Raw genomic sequence first — 18,527 nt, forward strand, 5'->3', positions numbered from 1 at the left:
GACCCTTTGTTGGGGGCTGCCCTTTGCACGGCAGGGCGTTTGGCAGCACCCCTGGCCCTACCACTAGCTCCCTTAGTGGGTACTTGTCCCACAGCTGTGACACCCTGGGAAGGAGGGAGGGTGCATCCTTGGTTGCAAAACACGAGTTTTACAGCCCAAACATACCTTCACTTCTTCCTGACAGACAGCCAATCTACGAAGGCAATGATGTTTAATGTGGTCTTGGAACATAAACTATATCTACTTTATAAACTATATCTACTTTGATATTTTACTAATGAAGAAATGTTGCACCTAAATGCTACCGGGTTCCATAGTTAAACATGTGGAAGAAATAGCAGTGGCTGTGAATCTTACGTTTCTACAACATGACTTAATGGTGTTACACAGAAAAAGCTCTGGTTTTGCATGCTTTAGCCCAACAGTGGGCTCTCTGATCAGTCCGTGTTCCCCACTAGTAGCTCGATCGAGCCATCAAGGCATGAGGCAGAACACAAAAGGCTCTGGTAAGAAAGGGGACAAGGAGAGATGCCATGCCTTGTTAAATGCAGACAGGGATTCATCAAAATGCAAAACAGACAACAACATTACCAAGTGCAGCTATTAAGCCTAAATGCCAAAGCACAGAACGCCCATTACCATCCGGATCAATGGAAATGGACACTGGCACACAATTTCTGTGCTTAGGAACTTTGAAGTTCATTTTAGGTTTTCACCAATTTGCCTACATCTATTCCTATTTCCTCTTGTGACGGTCAATACTACTGTGGCAATAATATATAAGTAGAAAAAACAGTTTATGCATATAAATTTGATGTAGGTACATTGGCTGATTTTTAATTCGAAATTAAAGCAGTCCTGACACTAAAAAAAGGAAAACCCAATATATATTGTATATTATGTGCACGTTCATGGCAGAGGTAGCAAACGAGGAGAGAAAGAACTCAGATTCACATATACAACCCTTACTTCCTAAACACTAAACCTAATTCCTGGTTCCTAAATGAACAGAATGGCAGTTCAGAGTATGGATGCTTAGGAAGTGCACCTACCACTTGTCCATTGTGCGGGTTCTTGTGAGCATAGGGCGGTCCACGGATATGATTCCACATCTGACCAGAAGTCATAGCAAAGACTATACACTGAAAGACAGGGTGCGATGTGTTTCCATTATAGTCACAATCTGGCTCATTCTGTTAACATTATACAACTTACGCTGTTTTACAAAATATAGGGGGGAAAGTACAATGTGATAACATACCAGAGATACCATGGCCCAACCAGTCTTGTTATAGATGAACTCCAAGTTGTTCCTTCTTAAATAGAGCAAACCACCAACAAGTGACACTAACAGGGCCAAAGCAATGGTGCCAGAGTAGTTGGGTGGTCTGAAGACTCGAATCTGCAAAAATGCAATGAAAACTTTAAGTGAAAGAAAAATATCAACTTTTTCTCCTGACCACATTCTAAGTCCTTCTAATCTTCAATACAAATAATTTAGAAAGGGGACACCTTACTTTCAGACCTTGCACTAACATTCTTTTTACTCCTTATAAATCAAAAATATATACCTTGAAACATCATGGCAATGTAAAAGGTCTTGCTCTTCATTTTAGGTGATTACAGTAAAACATATGGGAAACTACTTTTGCATATTCAACCCAGAGCTGTTCTGATTAATCCAGGGAACATGGGATCATATGGCAAAGAGTAAAGGTGAGATGGGAGCATAATATTTGTATTATTTCAAATTGGGACCTTTGTAAAAAGGCTTCTTAAAAACAGTTTTATTGATAAATAATCCACATAGCATACAATTTACTACTCAAACTGTACAATTCAGTTTCGCATATTTATTGATATATGCAACCAGAAGTCAGAATCAAAAAATTACAATCATTTCAATAGGAAGTCCCATACCCTTTAGCATTTATTCCTTTTACCCTCCCTCTAGCCCTAAGCAACCACTAGTATACTTTCTGTTGCTATAGATTTACCTATTCTGGACTTTCATATAATATGTAGTCTTTTGTTATTGGTTTCTTTCCCTTAGCATAATGTTTTAAAGGTTTACCCTTGTTGTAGCATAGGTCCATACTTCAATTATTTTTAAGGGTGAATACTCCATTGTATGCGTATATCACATTTTATTTATATATATGCATATATGATGACAGAAGGATACGAGATTTTGGGTGGTGTGCACACAATGCGATATACAAGTGATGTATTATAAAACTGTATGCCTGTGACTTATACAGTGATTTCCTCTTTTAAAAAAAAGTTTTATGGCTAACTAGTTGATCAGTGATCGTCAACCCATGGTCCAAGGACCACTGGTGGTCCACGAGGTCTGAAAGGTTGGCGACTGCTGGTTTAAATCATCCTTGATTATTTCCTTAAGTTAAATGACATGCAATAAAGATATGACACAGAATAGTTATACCACTTTGCAGTGCCAAGAACAGTTTAAGTGTGGCATTTTCTTACATGGCTCATGAAAAGAAGGTGTTATCACATTTGTATCTGCCCAAATAATAGATAAAAATTATACATTTAGCTTTTTAATTAGAAATTGATTATTAATACCACTAGCTTTTAAATTAGAAATTGATTATTAATACCACTGAGTAACATTCAGTATATTTTTTAGCCTCTGAAATTACTTTGTGCCTCACATACAGTTTAATAGTTCTTAAACGATTTTTAGAATAATGATATTTTAAATTCACCTAATTTATAGCTTACTAGTGGCCTGGTGCACGAAATTCATGCACATTAAATGGGACTTAATTAGAGGAAATATTTTAATATTGCTATTTGCCCTTTCTCTATAATAGAAGTGTCAGAGATAAAAGAAAATTAGTAAAATGGATATGAAAATCTTCCTCCTGTCAGAGTCTGGGGCACACCGTGGGACCCAGAGTCAAGTCTCCACCCACCCACATGCACCTCAAAATCCCGTGAGACCCAGACCTGGCCGGTACCACCTCCGTCTCCACTGTGAGCGCAGCCATCTTGTGATGGTGTGAGGGTCAATTTGCATATTACCTCTTTATTATATAGGATAGCTATGAGACAGTTTTCTCTAAGTAAGGAAAAATGCTGCATAGAGAAATTTTAAAAATCCTGTCGCCTTATTACAATGCTCTAACAAACCAAGCTAATTAGCCTATTATTTAAAACTGGGGGGGAGAAATACATACATGAACATCCGTTCTGTCAGCAATCCACTTTGCAAGCTGTTCAGCTGCAAATCCAATTCTTTGAAGGTCAAAAGTATCAGCTCTCTTGGGTCTGCCTTTTGGAGGGAAATGCATGAATGTAGGAGCAGAGTTCATGTTGAGCTATAAAACAGAAAAACATAACGTTAAATATAATATCTTCATATAGTGTCCATCTAACAGCTCATGTATTTTTCTCCATGAATTTTGGAAAGATAGCATTTATTCGAGAAAACCCAGTGGCTTTCCAGAACTTAATTACTGTTTTATTCACCTTAAGGCACTCCTGAGTAAAAAGAACTTATAAATTAGGCTGTGTGCTGAACCTCCACATTCAACTGACATCATTCATATTCTATCAGCTATTTCATTCTTTTTCTACCTTAAATTCCATAATTAGAGTAAAATATGAAGTAATTCAAAGTGCAAAACAGAAATATTGCAGTGCATGGACTATTCTACTTCTTGAGAAAAAGTACTGGCATTTGATGAACAATATAAATATACTCTAGGCCTGGTGCATGGACTATTCTACTTCTTGAGAAAAAGTACTGGCATTTGATGAACAATATAAATATACTCTAGGCCTGGTGCACAGAATGTCCTGTGTGGATCGGGCCAAAACCAACTCTCTGACATCTCCCAAGGGATCCCGGATTGCGAGAGGGCAGTTCTCAGGTTCCAGGTGCTTCACCGGAGAACCACAGCTGTCAAGTCACCACAGCTCAGCAGCTCCTGCCCCCTCGTGGTCATTGCCCATTATAGATACTGGTCGGATGGACACTTAAGCTTTTATATATATAGATTATGGAATTAATTTCAAACAAATTATAAGTAGATTGACCTCTCTTTAAACTTTAAAAATGCTGATGACTGTTACAGAAGCCAACATTTTTGCTCTAAACAATCTGAATTTATCAGACTGAAGCAGAAATCCACAATGATAGTCTTTTTCTGTTTAACTTCTCTATTAATTCAACTGTCTTAAAAATGGTTATATCTCATCTCATTATTATTTTCTAAATGCAATTTCTATTTGAAAAGTGTACTGAGTAAAATAATAGTATAGTATAAATGGTGCTTATTAATAATAAAATATCTGAAAACAAATATTAGATGAATTTGCATTGAGGAGAGAACTGCAAAAATATATACAGATTAAATTCTTGCTGCCCAGGAATTACAAAAAATGTCACAAATTAAAAGCCAAGGGATTTTCGGCCATGACTTGAACTATAGATCAGCATTTCCCATAAGAGCACGGTTCACATCGAGGTAAAGATCCAGCAGTGGGATGCATGTTGTGGACATTTAATTAATGTTTGTTAAGTGGAACAAAACACAGTTACAGGTTCCTTTCTTCCCCGTTTTCTCCCACTCCTGACTGTGTTCATGTGTGTTTCCCCGACAGACAGATGCACATGGGATAGCTACAGCCAACATGGAAATAGAAGATTTCAAGGAAGAAAGTCTCTGCAGTGGAACAATCACAAAACCCAAACTAAGGCTTAACATCCTAGAATTTTAAAGCTAAAAAAATCATATAATTCAAAGTTTTCATCTTAATTAAAATGTACAAATTCCCCAAGGCTACAATAAAGCAGGGTACAATGCAGGCCTGATCTCTAGTCCAGAGCTCCTCCTAACACACCATGTTCATTAACTCCTTGGCCTGTTGTCAGGCACTTAGCCTCAGCCATTGCACAGGAATCACATGTAATTGAAGTTACTTGCCCAGCAAGTCCCCGGCGAGCAAAGAATCGCCAAATTTCTGCACTTGTTATTAATATTGTATTCCAACACCACAATACTGCTGACAGTGCTTTAAAGCATCAGTTTAGAGAGAGTACTTTAACAAAATGTGATTCAATAATTGAGAAAAAAGCGTTAAGCATTAAAAATCTCTAAGTGGTTCTCATGTCAAACAAAATATATAATTCTGTTTTTGTGTGGATTATAATTACCCATAAAAATCATTAACTGCTATAACTTTTATACATTTCTGCATTTAAACATGAAAACTCATTGCTAAGCCAGGGGCTAGGTTTTGGAAAAGACAAAGCGGTTCTATATTCGTAATTCTGCTGAATCAAAATTAGCCTGAGGAAATTTTTCAATTTAAAACAGTCTTGACTTCAGCTCTCATATCTATGCCAAACTTAAAGTTTAAAGCATATAATATAGAAGATTTCAATGATTATCTCTAACCATACAGCCATCTGGTTATATACTGGCAGCCGATAGTCACTGCCGGCACAAAACAGGCTTACTTGGTCTCACAGTTTTGTTTAACCTGAATTAGCTGCCAATATTTTAAAGACAGAGAAATTGTATTGGGATCTCTTCTTGAAAACCACATCTAGATGGGGCTTGCATTTCTTCAGTCCTGGAGCTGGGCTGTGGCTCCTCAATTTGCTGCAGTCCCCACCCACACCATACTGTTTCCTCAACAGTGAGCCAAGGATCAGCTGCATGGTATGTAGCTGATTTTATTTCTTACAGTAGTTAGGAGAATAGCGAAATATATGGCTCCATTGAAGATCTATTTTTTTTAAAAGACAAAGAAAGACTTCGTTGTAATAAGTAGAGAGAGCATATTTTCTCATGCAAGTGAAGAACTAATGTGTTAAATAGGCTAAGGATGTACATAAACAAAGATACCATAACAAAATGACACCAACCCAACCTACTCTCTTTGCTTAGTTTAATGTCTGTCCAGGGCAGACATTTGGGCTTGAAGCTTTTGCTCTAGCAGTCAGATTGGGCCTGGATGACTGTTGCCTATATATGGTAGAGAGGAGTCACACATATAATGAAGAGCACTTCCATCTGATGACCTCTAAGAACAATTATGAGATCCTATAGAGACCTATAAATTATAGGAAGGAATATGTGGCTCTTATAGTACTGTAATTTTCCTTTATAAGGAAGTTCATTGCTCAATATTTGATTGAATATATGAACAAAAATAAATATTGCCAAAATGCAAAATAAACTTATGGAGAAAGAAACAAGCATACTAAAAGAAAGACCAAGGGTAAAGGGTACTGAAGGCAAAAGAGGGAATTTATCTTATTCAACTAGAAACTGGCAAAGATGAATAAATAATCAATCTGGGAGCAAATAAGCAAAAAACTCACTAAGGACACTTTCCAGTTAGTGAGCTAAACTCCTGACAAAACTAAATGGTTCTCCATAACCTGGCAAAGCATTATGCCAGAGTGCCATATGTGAGAAAAATAAAATAGACCAAGATACTCAAACTAATCAATGCCTGGCACTGCAATAAGTTTTACATTTGAAAGGCACCTATCAAGCAGATAAACATTAATAACTGCAGGGTAAGAGCTAGAACTCTGGGAACCAGAGTACTGAACTTATAACCTCCCACAAGAACTTCACCTTGCCATACCTTAATTTCCTGATCTGTGAAATACCCATAACAATACCTTTCTCAGTGGGTCATTGGGAAGCTAAATGAAAGAATATACATGAAGCACTAAAAAGAGTCCTTGGGACCTAACTCCTTGCTGTTAGCAATGACAATGACACAAATTGATGACAACTAGCATACTTATACCACAATTCTGTACCTTGCTCTATGGAGAAGACTAGATGACAACCTATTAGTCTGTTCAGCTGCTGTAACACAATACCAGAGATGGGGTGGCTTAAATGACAGAAGCGTATTTCCTCACAGTTCTGGAGGCTGAAAGTCTAAGACCGAGGCTCCAGGAAGAGTTGTGGCTAGTCAGACCTGTCTTCCTGGTTGGAGATGGTTACCTTCTTTGTGTCCTCACATGGCTTTATGTCTGTGCACATATACTCCTCGTGTCTCTTCCTCACAACCAGATCTAGGAAGTGGTGTCCTCTGCAGACACCAGTTTAAGGAGGTAATTAGGGTTAAATGAGGACCTACTGGATTAGAGTCCCATCCTTATGATCTCATTTTATGTTTATTACCTCCTTCAGGTCCCTGTCTCCAAAAAATGGTCACATTGGGGTTAGGGCTTCAACATATGAATTTGGGAGGGACACTATTCGGTCTACAACAGAAAATAGACTTTTCAAAAAATATTATTTTGTATATAAAGTTATATATCTGCCATATGGAAAGAAGTAAAGTTTAAACACTGAATTTTAAATAAAATTTCATACATTTATGCACAATACTACCTTAAACCACATTCAATTAAATATCAAAATAAGGTTAATGCATGTAAACCGCCATTGCATGATGACAAAACACATTTCCTCCACAATCCAAAAGTTAAAATGTGTTTACTGTACTTGCTAATGGCAAACACTATTCAATGATAAAAATAACATTAGCTGTATTTTAATCCCAACAAGAAATTTATTATAACTGCTACTGTATTAACTTACTTAATAAATGGTATTTGTATCAGGCAAACAAAACATATCAGCCATAACCAACTCTATTAACATATTAGCAAAAGAAAATATAACTTTTACCTGTTGAAAAACATCTGTCCCCTCATCATAGTCCACCATACTGAAGAAGAGTTTGTTACAGAAAGCAGATGAATAGCGCCAGGAGTTAGCCAGGATTTGATATTCTTCATTAGCTTGCCTGATCAGAACAATGGAGCAGAGTAGAAACATCAGTATTTAAGCACTAACAAAGCTGTTAATAAAACAGGCAATTCTAGGGAAAGAAGTGGCCAGTTTTCATATGAAAAGCAAGCTAAGAATATATTTTATATTTTTAATTGGTCGTAGAAAATAAAAATGTGAAATATTCCATGATGTGAAAATTACATAAAATTCAAATTTTATTGTTCATTAATAAAGGTTTACTGCTACAGAGCCACATGAGTCATGAACATATTTTTTCTGGCTGCTATTGTGCTATATATAGAAAGGCAGAGTGTAATTATTGTAACCAAAACCATGTGGCCAAAAGCCCATCTTGGCACTTTCAAAAACAAGTTTAACAACTCTTACTCTAGAGGATAAAATTATTTTGTGGCATCTCCTATATATATATTTAAATTCTCTGATAACTTTTAGTAAAAGGCATAAAGCTATTTTTAAGAATATTTGCAATTCACTTTAACAGAAAAATAATAAACATGAGAACATTTTAAAATTGTAAACACAGTTATACTACACCTTTTTATAGCCCATTTATCTAAAAATGCATTTACATTCAAACCTAAAGGTAATAAATAAATTAAAAAGGCACAAAGAAGCCAATGACACAAACAAGCCTCCTCTAAGAGCATATTTACTTCTATTTTCATTTAATTTCTATTGGACATTTTGTTGATTTTCCAGATAATAAAGCACTATATTTAGGTGTAGGAATGGAAACTGAAATGGTGGTATTGGAGGATGTAAGCATAGTAATTGAATAAAAAAACAGTGATTGCTAAAATGTTAATAAAAAGAGAGAGATCTTCAATATAGTAGTAGCTGATTTTTCACAGGAGTTTTGAAACTAAAAATGTAAGTAAAGAAATAAAAGAGTATACTTCCACAATAACAAAAAGCCTTCAAATAAAAGTCAGCAGCAGATAAGAAATTTCAAGAATATCTGGAAACAAGTTTGTGTCAAAGTTCTGATGGAGAAAGCCACACTCTCAAGGGACACTCAGGTGCATGACCAAGCTAGGAAAAACACTGGATCAGAAGCAGCAGAGACAGGGTCTGAGATTTTATCTCAATAATTAACAAGCTAGCCTGTAGACTATTTCATGGATGCTGGCAGAACACATGAGACTCCTGGGTGAGAGACAAAGGACATTATTACTTCACTAGAGGCCTGGTGCACGAAATTCGTGCATGGGGCGGGTTGAAGGGAGGTCCCTCAGCCCGGCCTGCACACTCTCCAATCCAGGACCCCTCGGGGAATGTCCGACTGCCGGTTTATGCCCACACTTTTAACAGATGACAGCTCCCCTGTTGTTTCTTTCTTTTCATGCTTAAATTCATTGGGATTAGTAGGTATTCAAAGTGTGTATACATTTTGGGGGGACATCCTGTATATTTCTAGTCAACGGTAGGTTTGGAACCCCCAGACAGGGAACCCTGCTCACTCCCTGCATGTCTCCCTACTCCACTTTCCACCTTCATGGGCAGCGGGAGAATCAATATTTTCTCTCATTAACTCGGAAAAGCACACCCTGTCACCCGCTGCCCGGCAGGAGCGTGCTAGGCCCCAAGCGAGCGAGGCTCAGTCAGAGCGGCCTTCACTCATGGGCACTGGCACCCTGAGTGTACATTTCTCCTCTGCAGTCACCCCGACTCTCCCTCCATTTCACTGAGAGGATGGACCTCTAGGTTCCCATTCTCGAATGCCGACTGAAGGCACCTCAGCGAGGGCTGCCCACACCCACGAGACGTGTCTGTCCGCATCTGCTCCCTCCTCAGCACCTGCATTAGCCCAAGGAGGCGATCTTGTTGCCGCACTGGCCTCCAAGGGAAGAGGGCGTCACCACTCCACCCACTCACTGTCATCTCACAGGCACTCATCCCGAGCACCCAGAGCACCCAGACACACTACAAATGACGTGAGCATGCCAGAGGGGACATGCACACATCAGGTGGGGGATGTAGGCACACCGGGGTTGACGGAAGTGCAGCAGAGGGGCAGGGGGGAATGTGTGCGCGCTGTGGTCCAGGACTGTTGCAGGCGTGCATGGGTGACAGCACACTGGGGGGGGGGGGGGGGGGGGGGGAGGGGGAACGTCCTCACGTGAAGGGGGAAGGAGGGCAGAGGATGCATGCACTGGAGGCCTGCGCCTGCACAGATCCACAAACCGGCGTGGCCAGGAGGACGTCAATCTGGCCCGCCACGGTGGCTGTCCCTGTGATTGCGCACCTTCTGGGCCAGGAGGGACTGGCCCAGCCGCTCCTCGGCACTGATGGCCCGCAGGCGGTATTTCAGCTTGGCTTGCAGGCTTCGCTTGGCGCAGCTCACAGCTGCCTCCCCCATGTGGGGAGTACAGGCTACCCTCTGCTGGGCCCAACTCCCCCACCCCTGTCCCCGCTGCCGCTTGCCCAGGGCTAACCATGGGCAAGCGGCAGCGGCCATTGGGAATGCTCACAGCCGCTACCATGTAGGGAGTACAGGCCACCCTCCCCCTGCCCCAGCCCCACTACTGCAAGTCCCCACCCACCCGCGCCTCTTGTGCGCGCTGCCTGCTGTTCTGGTCGTTACGCATGAGGGCATCCTGGACAATTTGCATATTCCTCTATTATTAGTATAGATGTTATTTGCATCAATTTCCTGTGCCTCACAGAGTGACACAAAAGGTATTTGTGGATGCCTGCACACACAACAGACAGTGATACCAGAGAGGAATACTGAGTTTGAGGGACTTACCGTATTTTCCGGCATATAAGACGACTGGGCGTATACAAGATTTTCCTGGGTTAAAAAGTCGTCTTAGCCAAAACCGGTTTGGCTCAGTGGATGGAGCGTCGGCCTGCGGACTGAAAGGTCCCAGGTTCGATTCCGGTCAAGGGCATGTACCTTGGTTGCGGGCACATCCCCAGCAGGGGGTGTGCAGGAGGCAGCTGATCCATGGTTCTCTCTCTTTGATGTTTCTAACTCTCTATCCCTCTCTCTTCCTCTCTGTAAAAATCAATAAAATATATTTAAAAAAAAAAAAAAAAAAAAAAAGTCGTCTTATATGCCGGAAAATACGGTACTGTTTTTATAGTGAGTGATAACAGGGGAGACATGAGCTCACTCCCTCATGCTTGTCCTTGCACACACAATGCTTTGAATTATTGGTATATGCAGTGAGAACTTGCAGGATGCTGGGGCCCATGGCAGACTGCTTCTCCCAAATGTAGTCACATGCACACACAAAGAACAATATAATATAAAAAGGGAACAAAGAAAATAAGCACTTACAAATTTTAAATATGACTGTTCAACCTAAATACCAATATAAGAAGATAGAGTTCAATAAAATTCACAGGACAAAAAGTGACACAGGTGGATTCTATTAAGGGTAAGGAGAGGAAGGGACCTAGAGATTTAATCCAGTAAAGACAATTTTCAAGCAGAAAGAGACCCAGAGTGAAAAGAGAGAAAAAGTAAAGGGAATATTTCTGGAGACATAACACAATTCAAGAAGACTAAGTCTTCAAATTAAAATTATTCCCCAGGTTCTGAGTAAGAGGAATAAGAAAAGACACACACACACTAATAAAGAAAAAAGATGCAAATTGACCATACCTTCGTGTTGCCCACCAGCCAATCAGGAGTATGCAAATTAACCCAACAAAGATGGTGGGTTAATTTGCATATGCAGGCACCACGCCAGCTGCTCAGGGCCTCTGGGCAGCTGGGAAGGTGGGGCCGGAGCTGAGAGGCAGTGCCGGCAGCCAGGGAAAGGAAGGCCCATTCTTTCTTGCACGAATCTTCGTGCATCGGGCTTCTAGTATATATAATGACATTTCAGAACATTATGGATAAAAAAAGATTCTAAAAGTTTTCAAAGTAAAAACATATGTAACAAAGGCTACCAAGGAGAATGGGATTGGACTGGTTATTAGCAACACTAGATAACAGGACAATTCCTTCAAAGTTTTGAGGGCATGTTATTTTCAATCTTAAATTCTATATCAAAATAATTAAGTTTGAAATAAATATGTTCTAAGGAACCTAAGGCATGTGAGATCACCTTAGGATATAATTGATAAAAAGGTAACATGAACAAAAAGAAAATAAGAAAACCTGAGACTATGACAGAAGCTCTAAAAGGTAGGGAACAGGGCAGCTAGAAGTATGGTAAGGTAGGAAGAGTGGAAGTTATATAAGAAAGCTCTGAAGTACAAATTAGAATAGGACTTTACTTGGACTTCAAGATGAAGAGAATAGATTCTAAGCAATCATTAGAATCAGAAAGAGTTGGAAGGTACTAAAACTATAGTAAGTAAGACATTTGGTCCCACAAGAAAAACGACAATGGAATGAAAGTAAAAGGTAAGACCTAAATGTGAAGCAAATTAAAATTTATCATAATTTTGATTAACTGATGATGAAAAAAGGTTAATTATTTTGAACATTTTCTTTTCTGTGGAACAGGGGACATAAACAATGCTTTAGAAAAGGAACCCTAATCATAAGCTACTACTTTGCAGTCAATGCTATTTTCGTACAAGTAACATAAATGCTGCCTATTACCTTTCAACTTTCTAAATAAACCTATACACAGAGCACAGATGTAATTACAGTTATAGTATAGAATGGAAATGCTATCAACTATGACAACATGTAAGTACAGTGACCACAACTTGGTAGGTAAAAGGGAAGAAGGGGAGGTGATGGGAAAGGGTGCACCTGCTAATCTTCATGTTATTAATTAGGGAATCAAAAGATATCACTTATAGATAATGGACAAGAAAAAATATGATAGTAAAAAAATAAAAAGCTACGAAAATGGTAAGGGATGAGATGAATTAAATTCTCACCTTTCACAGTAAGAAATGTAAAGATCAAGTCTTTGTAGGAAATGAATATGAGTATTATGAAGTACTGTTATAAGAATAACTTTCAGAGATATGAAAAAAATCACCAGAAGACAATACAAAGGGATACTAGTGACTACAGTTGAGCACCAGGGATAGGGAGTGCAGTTGTTCATTATAGGCCCTTTTTCAATTAACAAGGAGCACATAGTAATTCTGTGATTAAAATATATATTTAAAATGGCTACATATGAACAGGGCTATAATCTGAGATCATTTACGTTAAGAGCATCATTTTATTAAAGCATAGTCCAAAAATTGACCATTGTAATGATTAGCTTAGGACTGCATTGCAATCAGTAGGCAGAAAATTATATAGTATATTTTTAGAATATGAACAATGAAAATAGTCACAAACTTTTAAAGTTTCGGTGGTTAAATAAGATTTAATTGTAATTCACTGAAAAAGCATTTACTGAGCACCTAAAGATAAGAAGTGAGCTAATCTTCAAGGTCTGCTCTCGAAGAGTTGTTTTGTGTGGTTTTTTTAGTGGGAAGACATAATAAACAACCAAATAAAATACACACAAATAATTGAAAGGTGAAATATCCACTGAGGAGAAAATGCAGTGGATGATATTACAGGAAATGAGGAGGACCTACTTACATGGTATGGTCATAAAAGGTCGCTCACATGAAGTGACAGTAAAGCTCAGATCCCAAGGTCTGAAAGCTAGAGAATGGGCAGTTCAGGGAGCAGGAACCAAGCCCAGATGTCTGCAGAGGGAAAGCACTTCAGATGCTGGCAACTATGCTGGGTATGAATGAGAACGCTCTGTCTACTGGAGGAATGCAGAGCCTACAGCCTCCCTCACTCCCCATAAAACAGGGCCTCCCTGCTCCTCTTCCAACACTAAAAAAATGAGCTAAACGCAACAGGAGCCCTAAAATCTGATCTGATTTTTTTTGTCACATGGAATACTTACAATATTACTGGTAAGTACTCATCACTGATTTTCAAAGAAAAAATGTATAATAACCGTACAGTGACTTGACCCTGACAATGGAGTAGGTCTGAGCCTCTTTGCACACTAATAAACCTTTAAGAGACCAGTGCTACCTTAAAAAATCATTAGAAGAATGGAATTATAGTAAAACACTATATAATTTTGCACCAAAATAATTTTGCTTTTAAAATGTAACTTAGGGAAATAGCAAATCAGCAAAAACTGACATTTTTTTATGATATTCTAAGAAATGGAAATGCTTTGTTCTGAAAAAATATGCAGGGAGAATCAAATTTTAGTATTCAACATCTGTGTATAGTATCTAATGGAATTAGATAAAACAGAGATAATGTTCAATTTCTTTTCCTCATAATGTTCGAACCTAATACAGACCTACTAGACTCTACTAAGCATACATTCATGCACTCGTTAATTCACTCCACAAATACACAGGAGTGCCAACAACATGTCAGCTGATGCAGGAGTAAATAGTGTGTGCAAGGTCCCTGATCTCAGCGAAGAAAAAAAATGCCAGTGAGAAAGAGAGGCCTCACACAAGGAAATACAAAATTTCAGATAATCCCAAGTACTCTGAGGAAAATAATAAAATGTGATAAGGAATATTGATGAATTAAAGAGAATGAATTCATTATGCCTTCAAACTCTGTATCATCCACTTTTTCAGCTTGACTTCTCAATGATCAATCTATCATCTGTTCCAAAATCCTGAAAAGTGTCCCAGTGCCTGCATCATAAAGACAATAGGCAGAGTAGAAGACAAGATCCTCCATACCCTGGGCACAACTCATGTCTACTATCTATGTCTCTATGAACATACCATACTCAAAGGGCCTCTCTGTTTTATGACATTCCATGCTCATTCTTTAAGCATTAAATCCTTTGTTTGGAATGCCCTCACTTCTTTCAAAAGCTGCCTCTCCTTCAGAAGTCATTCCCATCTCTACCCCTACCATACTTGTTCAGGTAACTGTCTGAAATGAAAATTCTGTTACTGTGTAGTGCTACTTATTTTAAGTATGTATCTGTATCATATTATGCATATTATGTTTACACATTGATTGTTCAATGGCTGGGACCCAGTAGAGAACAGGCATTAAATAAAGTTGATGATGGTGATGGTGAATAATATACTTTCCTAAATAGACAATATATCATTTATACCCTAAAGCTAATGAATCACTAGAGACTCTGAACTCTGGAGAGCCTGACTAAAGTCCACTTAGTCAGATTTAAGTCCCAAGATAATGTCTCTTGTAAGACTAATTTGCTTTATTGGTGGTCTTAGGGAGAAAAAAATAAACACTTTAAATCTATGTACCATCATAAATAAATGCTCTTTGTCAAGAACAGTGGTCATGACTTAAAAGGTTGTAATGACTAAATTATCCATCAATCATGTTCTTAATGTTAATTTCATATGCAAATACAGAATCTAGATCTTAATTATCAATGCTATTTATTCAGCATTTTAATATATGCTGCAATAATAAAGAAGTATATCTCAGGTCCCCACCTGTAAGAAGCTTGTTATAGAAAGGAATAGACACATACTAATACATAAATAAGATATATATGTATTTTAAAAGGTTGCAAATCATAGGTGCTATGTGAAATATAGAGGAGGGCAAGATCACAGTGGACTTGGGCAGTTGGACAAGGTGAATATAAAATGTAAAACTACTCAGAAAAGAATGGAGGAACTAAAATTATAAGAAAGAACAGAAAGAATATTAAGGTAACAGAATTAGTGTAAACAAAGACTACCACGTCTGAAATATGTATTATGTGTTCACTGTTAGAAAATAAGACTGGAAGCTCTCTTCTGGTGGAGAGATAAATAGGACCTTGACTTTATTCTGTAAACAGTGAACAATGAGGAGTGTTTTGAAGGAAGGGAATTATGCAAAATGCTAATTAAGAAAGCTGTATCTGGCAACAGTGTGTATAATATATTAGAGGAAGAGAAAATAAATGTTTGGAAACTACTCAGAATCCTATATAATAAAAGGCTAATATGCAAATTGTCCTCTCGACCTGGAGTTCAACCAGGAGTTTGACCAGGGGGCGGGGCCGGCCCACCAACCCCCCACGGCCCCTCACCCTGGCCAGCCAGGCGGGCCAGACACCACCTGTGCACAAATTTGTGCACCGGGCCTCTAGTGTTATTATAATGGTCTAATTGGGAAAACATATGAAGCTATTTAAATAGACTACAAATGAAGATATGACCTATTTCTTACATATTCTCCTTCAGAAACTAGAGCACCAAACTAACCAGCAAAATTTTCTACACAAGTTTCTCTACTTAGGAATATATCTACCTCGAATAGAGAATTTAGGGGAGCCAAGCAAATTACATTTTTCAACACAAATAAAATACTTAGAGAAAACTAAATACTGACAAGGAAAATGGGGGCTTTCTTCTGTTGGGTGTAATTCACTAGCAGTAGGGTCACTGAACAGATTTGTTTGTTATTAAAAATAATTCAATGAGCCTGAGAAATATGAATTTCATGTGATGAAATCTATTCAGAGTATAAAAGACTGATTAGAAAGAATGTGCCCCAATAACATAAACTCTGTTTTCTAAACTTAACTTTATTACACTTATCCCCTCAGTCCAATGTCTTACTGATTAGTAGGGGACAGAAGAATCCTAACTAATGAAAAATAAGAAATTCACTGGATTCTTGCACATGTTGGTGTCAGCTTGGACATTATAACAAGCAAAGTAAGGCATCACTAGTGCTTATTAGCACACTTCAAACTTCATTGCCATCTAAATTGAAATCTGAAAATCACAAATGCTCCCAATGTTTCAGTCAAGTAAGTATTTTTCCAACATTGTTAATTAAAACAAATATTTTCTGTTTTGGGAGTTCACAGGATTATTAGGCCAAATTTTATTACTTCAGTAAATTGTTCTAACCTGAAGAGGGCAGTCAAGTTGCACTGAAACATTAGGGAAGGTTTAAGCAATGTCTGCAGGGCACAGTTGTGATCAATCTGTTCTAGAAAATCTTCTCCATTTTTATTATGGAAAGAAGGAAAAAAAATCATTTAATCCAAATGCTATAACTTTTTATATTATAATCATTTTTAAAGGTTATGTAAAACTAAAAAGAATTAACTCATCTCTAGCTGTATATATTTAATATATTCTCCATGACATTAATTTTTAGCTTTAATTCCCTATAAAATAACAGATTAATATCAAAATCCCAAGTATCCTTTTTATACTCATATTTCATAGTGAAATATATATGTATATAAATACATATTGCATGGTGATTCAAAAGTATGTCATTATGAAACCCCACATTAATCAATTTCTATAGACAGTGATAGATATAAAGAGAGATCTATTGTGAGCAGAAGAACCTATTAATTATGGTCCTGAAGAAAAAAACAAACAAACTGGCTGGCAAAGAGCACCCTACAGAAAGATTTTAACAAAGTGGTTTCTCTGGTTGTGCTACACATACCCAGGACCCTACTGAATACAATGGAATATATTACTAGTAAATAGACCCAATGCCTCTGAAGAGCTGAGAAATCAACAGTTCCCTACCATACTGTAGGGAATTCAGCTTAATTCACTACTTGGTAAGATAAATTCAACAGTTCTCATGTATAGTTCATTATGCTCTGTATTTCCTATACATCTATATTTTCCTTTATCCAACCTAAGTAGTTATCTTTCCATAGGAAACAACTCTAACATGTTCAAAGTGATGAATAGAAAGGACCTACAACCAAGATTACTCTACCCTGCAAATTTAGAATCGAAAGACAGATTAAAGACCTTCCCAGACAAGAAAAAGCTAAAAGAGTTCATCTCAACCAAACCAGTATCATATGAAATGTTAAATGGTCTTATTTAACAAGAAAAGATCAAAACTATTAACTATAGTATAAACATGGCAATCTATACTAATAATAGAGGAATATGCAAATTGTCCAGGACACCATCACATAATGACCAATCAGGATGGGGGCGGGGCTGTGGCAGAGAGCTCTCAGCACACCTGTGCCAGGGGTCCAAAGGGCACAGAGAGGGAGAGCAGATAGGCAGTTAGGGGGATCAGCCCAGGAGGGAAGGGCACATAGGCAGTTAGAGCGATCAGACCAGGAGGGGAGGGCAGTTAGGGGGATCAGGCCAAGAGTGGAGGGCAGTTAGGAGGATCAGGCCATGAGGAGAAATCAGATAAGCAGTTAGGGGAGAAATCAGATAAGCAGTTAGGCCAGGAGGGGAGAGCAGATAGGCAGTTAGGGGGATCAGGCTGGCAGGGAGGAGCAGTTATGCAGTTAGGGCGATCAGGCCAGGAGGGCAGAGCACTTAGGGGGATCAGGCCAGCAGGGGAGAACAGTTAGGCAGTTAGGGCGATCAGGCCAAGAGGGGAGAGCACTTAGGGGGATCAGGCCGGCGGGGGAGCAGTTAGGGACATCAGGCAGGCAGGCAGGTGAGCGGTTAGGAGCCAGTGGTTTCAGATTGCAAGAGGGATCCCGGATTGGAGAGGGTGCAGGCCGGGCTGAGGGACTCCCCCGACTCCCCCCGTGCATGAATTTCGTGCATCGGGCCTCTAGTGTATACATATCTATCAATACATATCTACAAACAATGAACAAGCAGAATAGAAAAGAGTTATAGGCACAGATCACCACCATTGCTACCTGACTCCACTACTGTAATTAAAATTAACACTGCAAGGTACCCACCTGGAACTGAGTACAATTTCAAGCAGAAGATGCAATACAAATTGGACTTGGGACTCTTACCAGAACTTGGCCTGTTTACTTTGTGGAGGAGACCATATTAGTCAGG

At 38.7% G+C, this 18,527-nt stretch overlaps 1 protein-coding gene across 1 annotated transcript in view; it reads right to left on the minus strand.

Annotated features, from left to right (window-relative positions):
• TUSC3 (tumor suppressor candidate 3) overlaps positions 1–18,527 on the minus strand; it is a 115,875-nt gene that overhangs the window by 55,548 nt on the left and 41,800 nt on the right. Inside the window, exons 3-6 of the mRNA XM_079779415.1 lie at positions 7,701–7,818; positions 3,207–3,347; positions 1,262–1,402; positions 1,053–1,142 (exon numbers count right to left, since the gene is read on the minus strand). Coding sequence (XP_079635541.1) covers positions 1,053–1,142; positions 1,262–1,402; positions 3,207–3,347; positions 7,701–7,818 — 490 coding nt within the window. The remainder of the gene's footprint in view (positions 1–1,052; positions 1,143–1,261; positions 1,403–3,206; positions 3,348–7,700; positions 7,819–18,527) is intronic.

This window comes from Cnephaeus nilssonii, assembly GCF_951640355.1.
Source record: "Cnephaeus nilssonii genome assembly, chromosome: 8".
Taxonomy (NCBI): Eukaryota; Metazoa; Chordata; class Mammalia; order Chiroptera; family Vespertilionidae; genus Cnephaeus; species Cnephaeus nilssonii.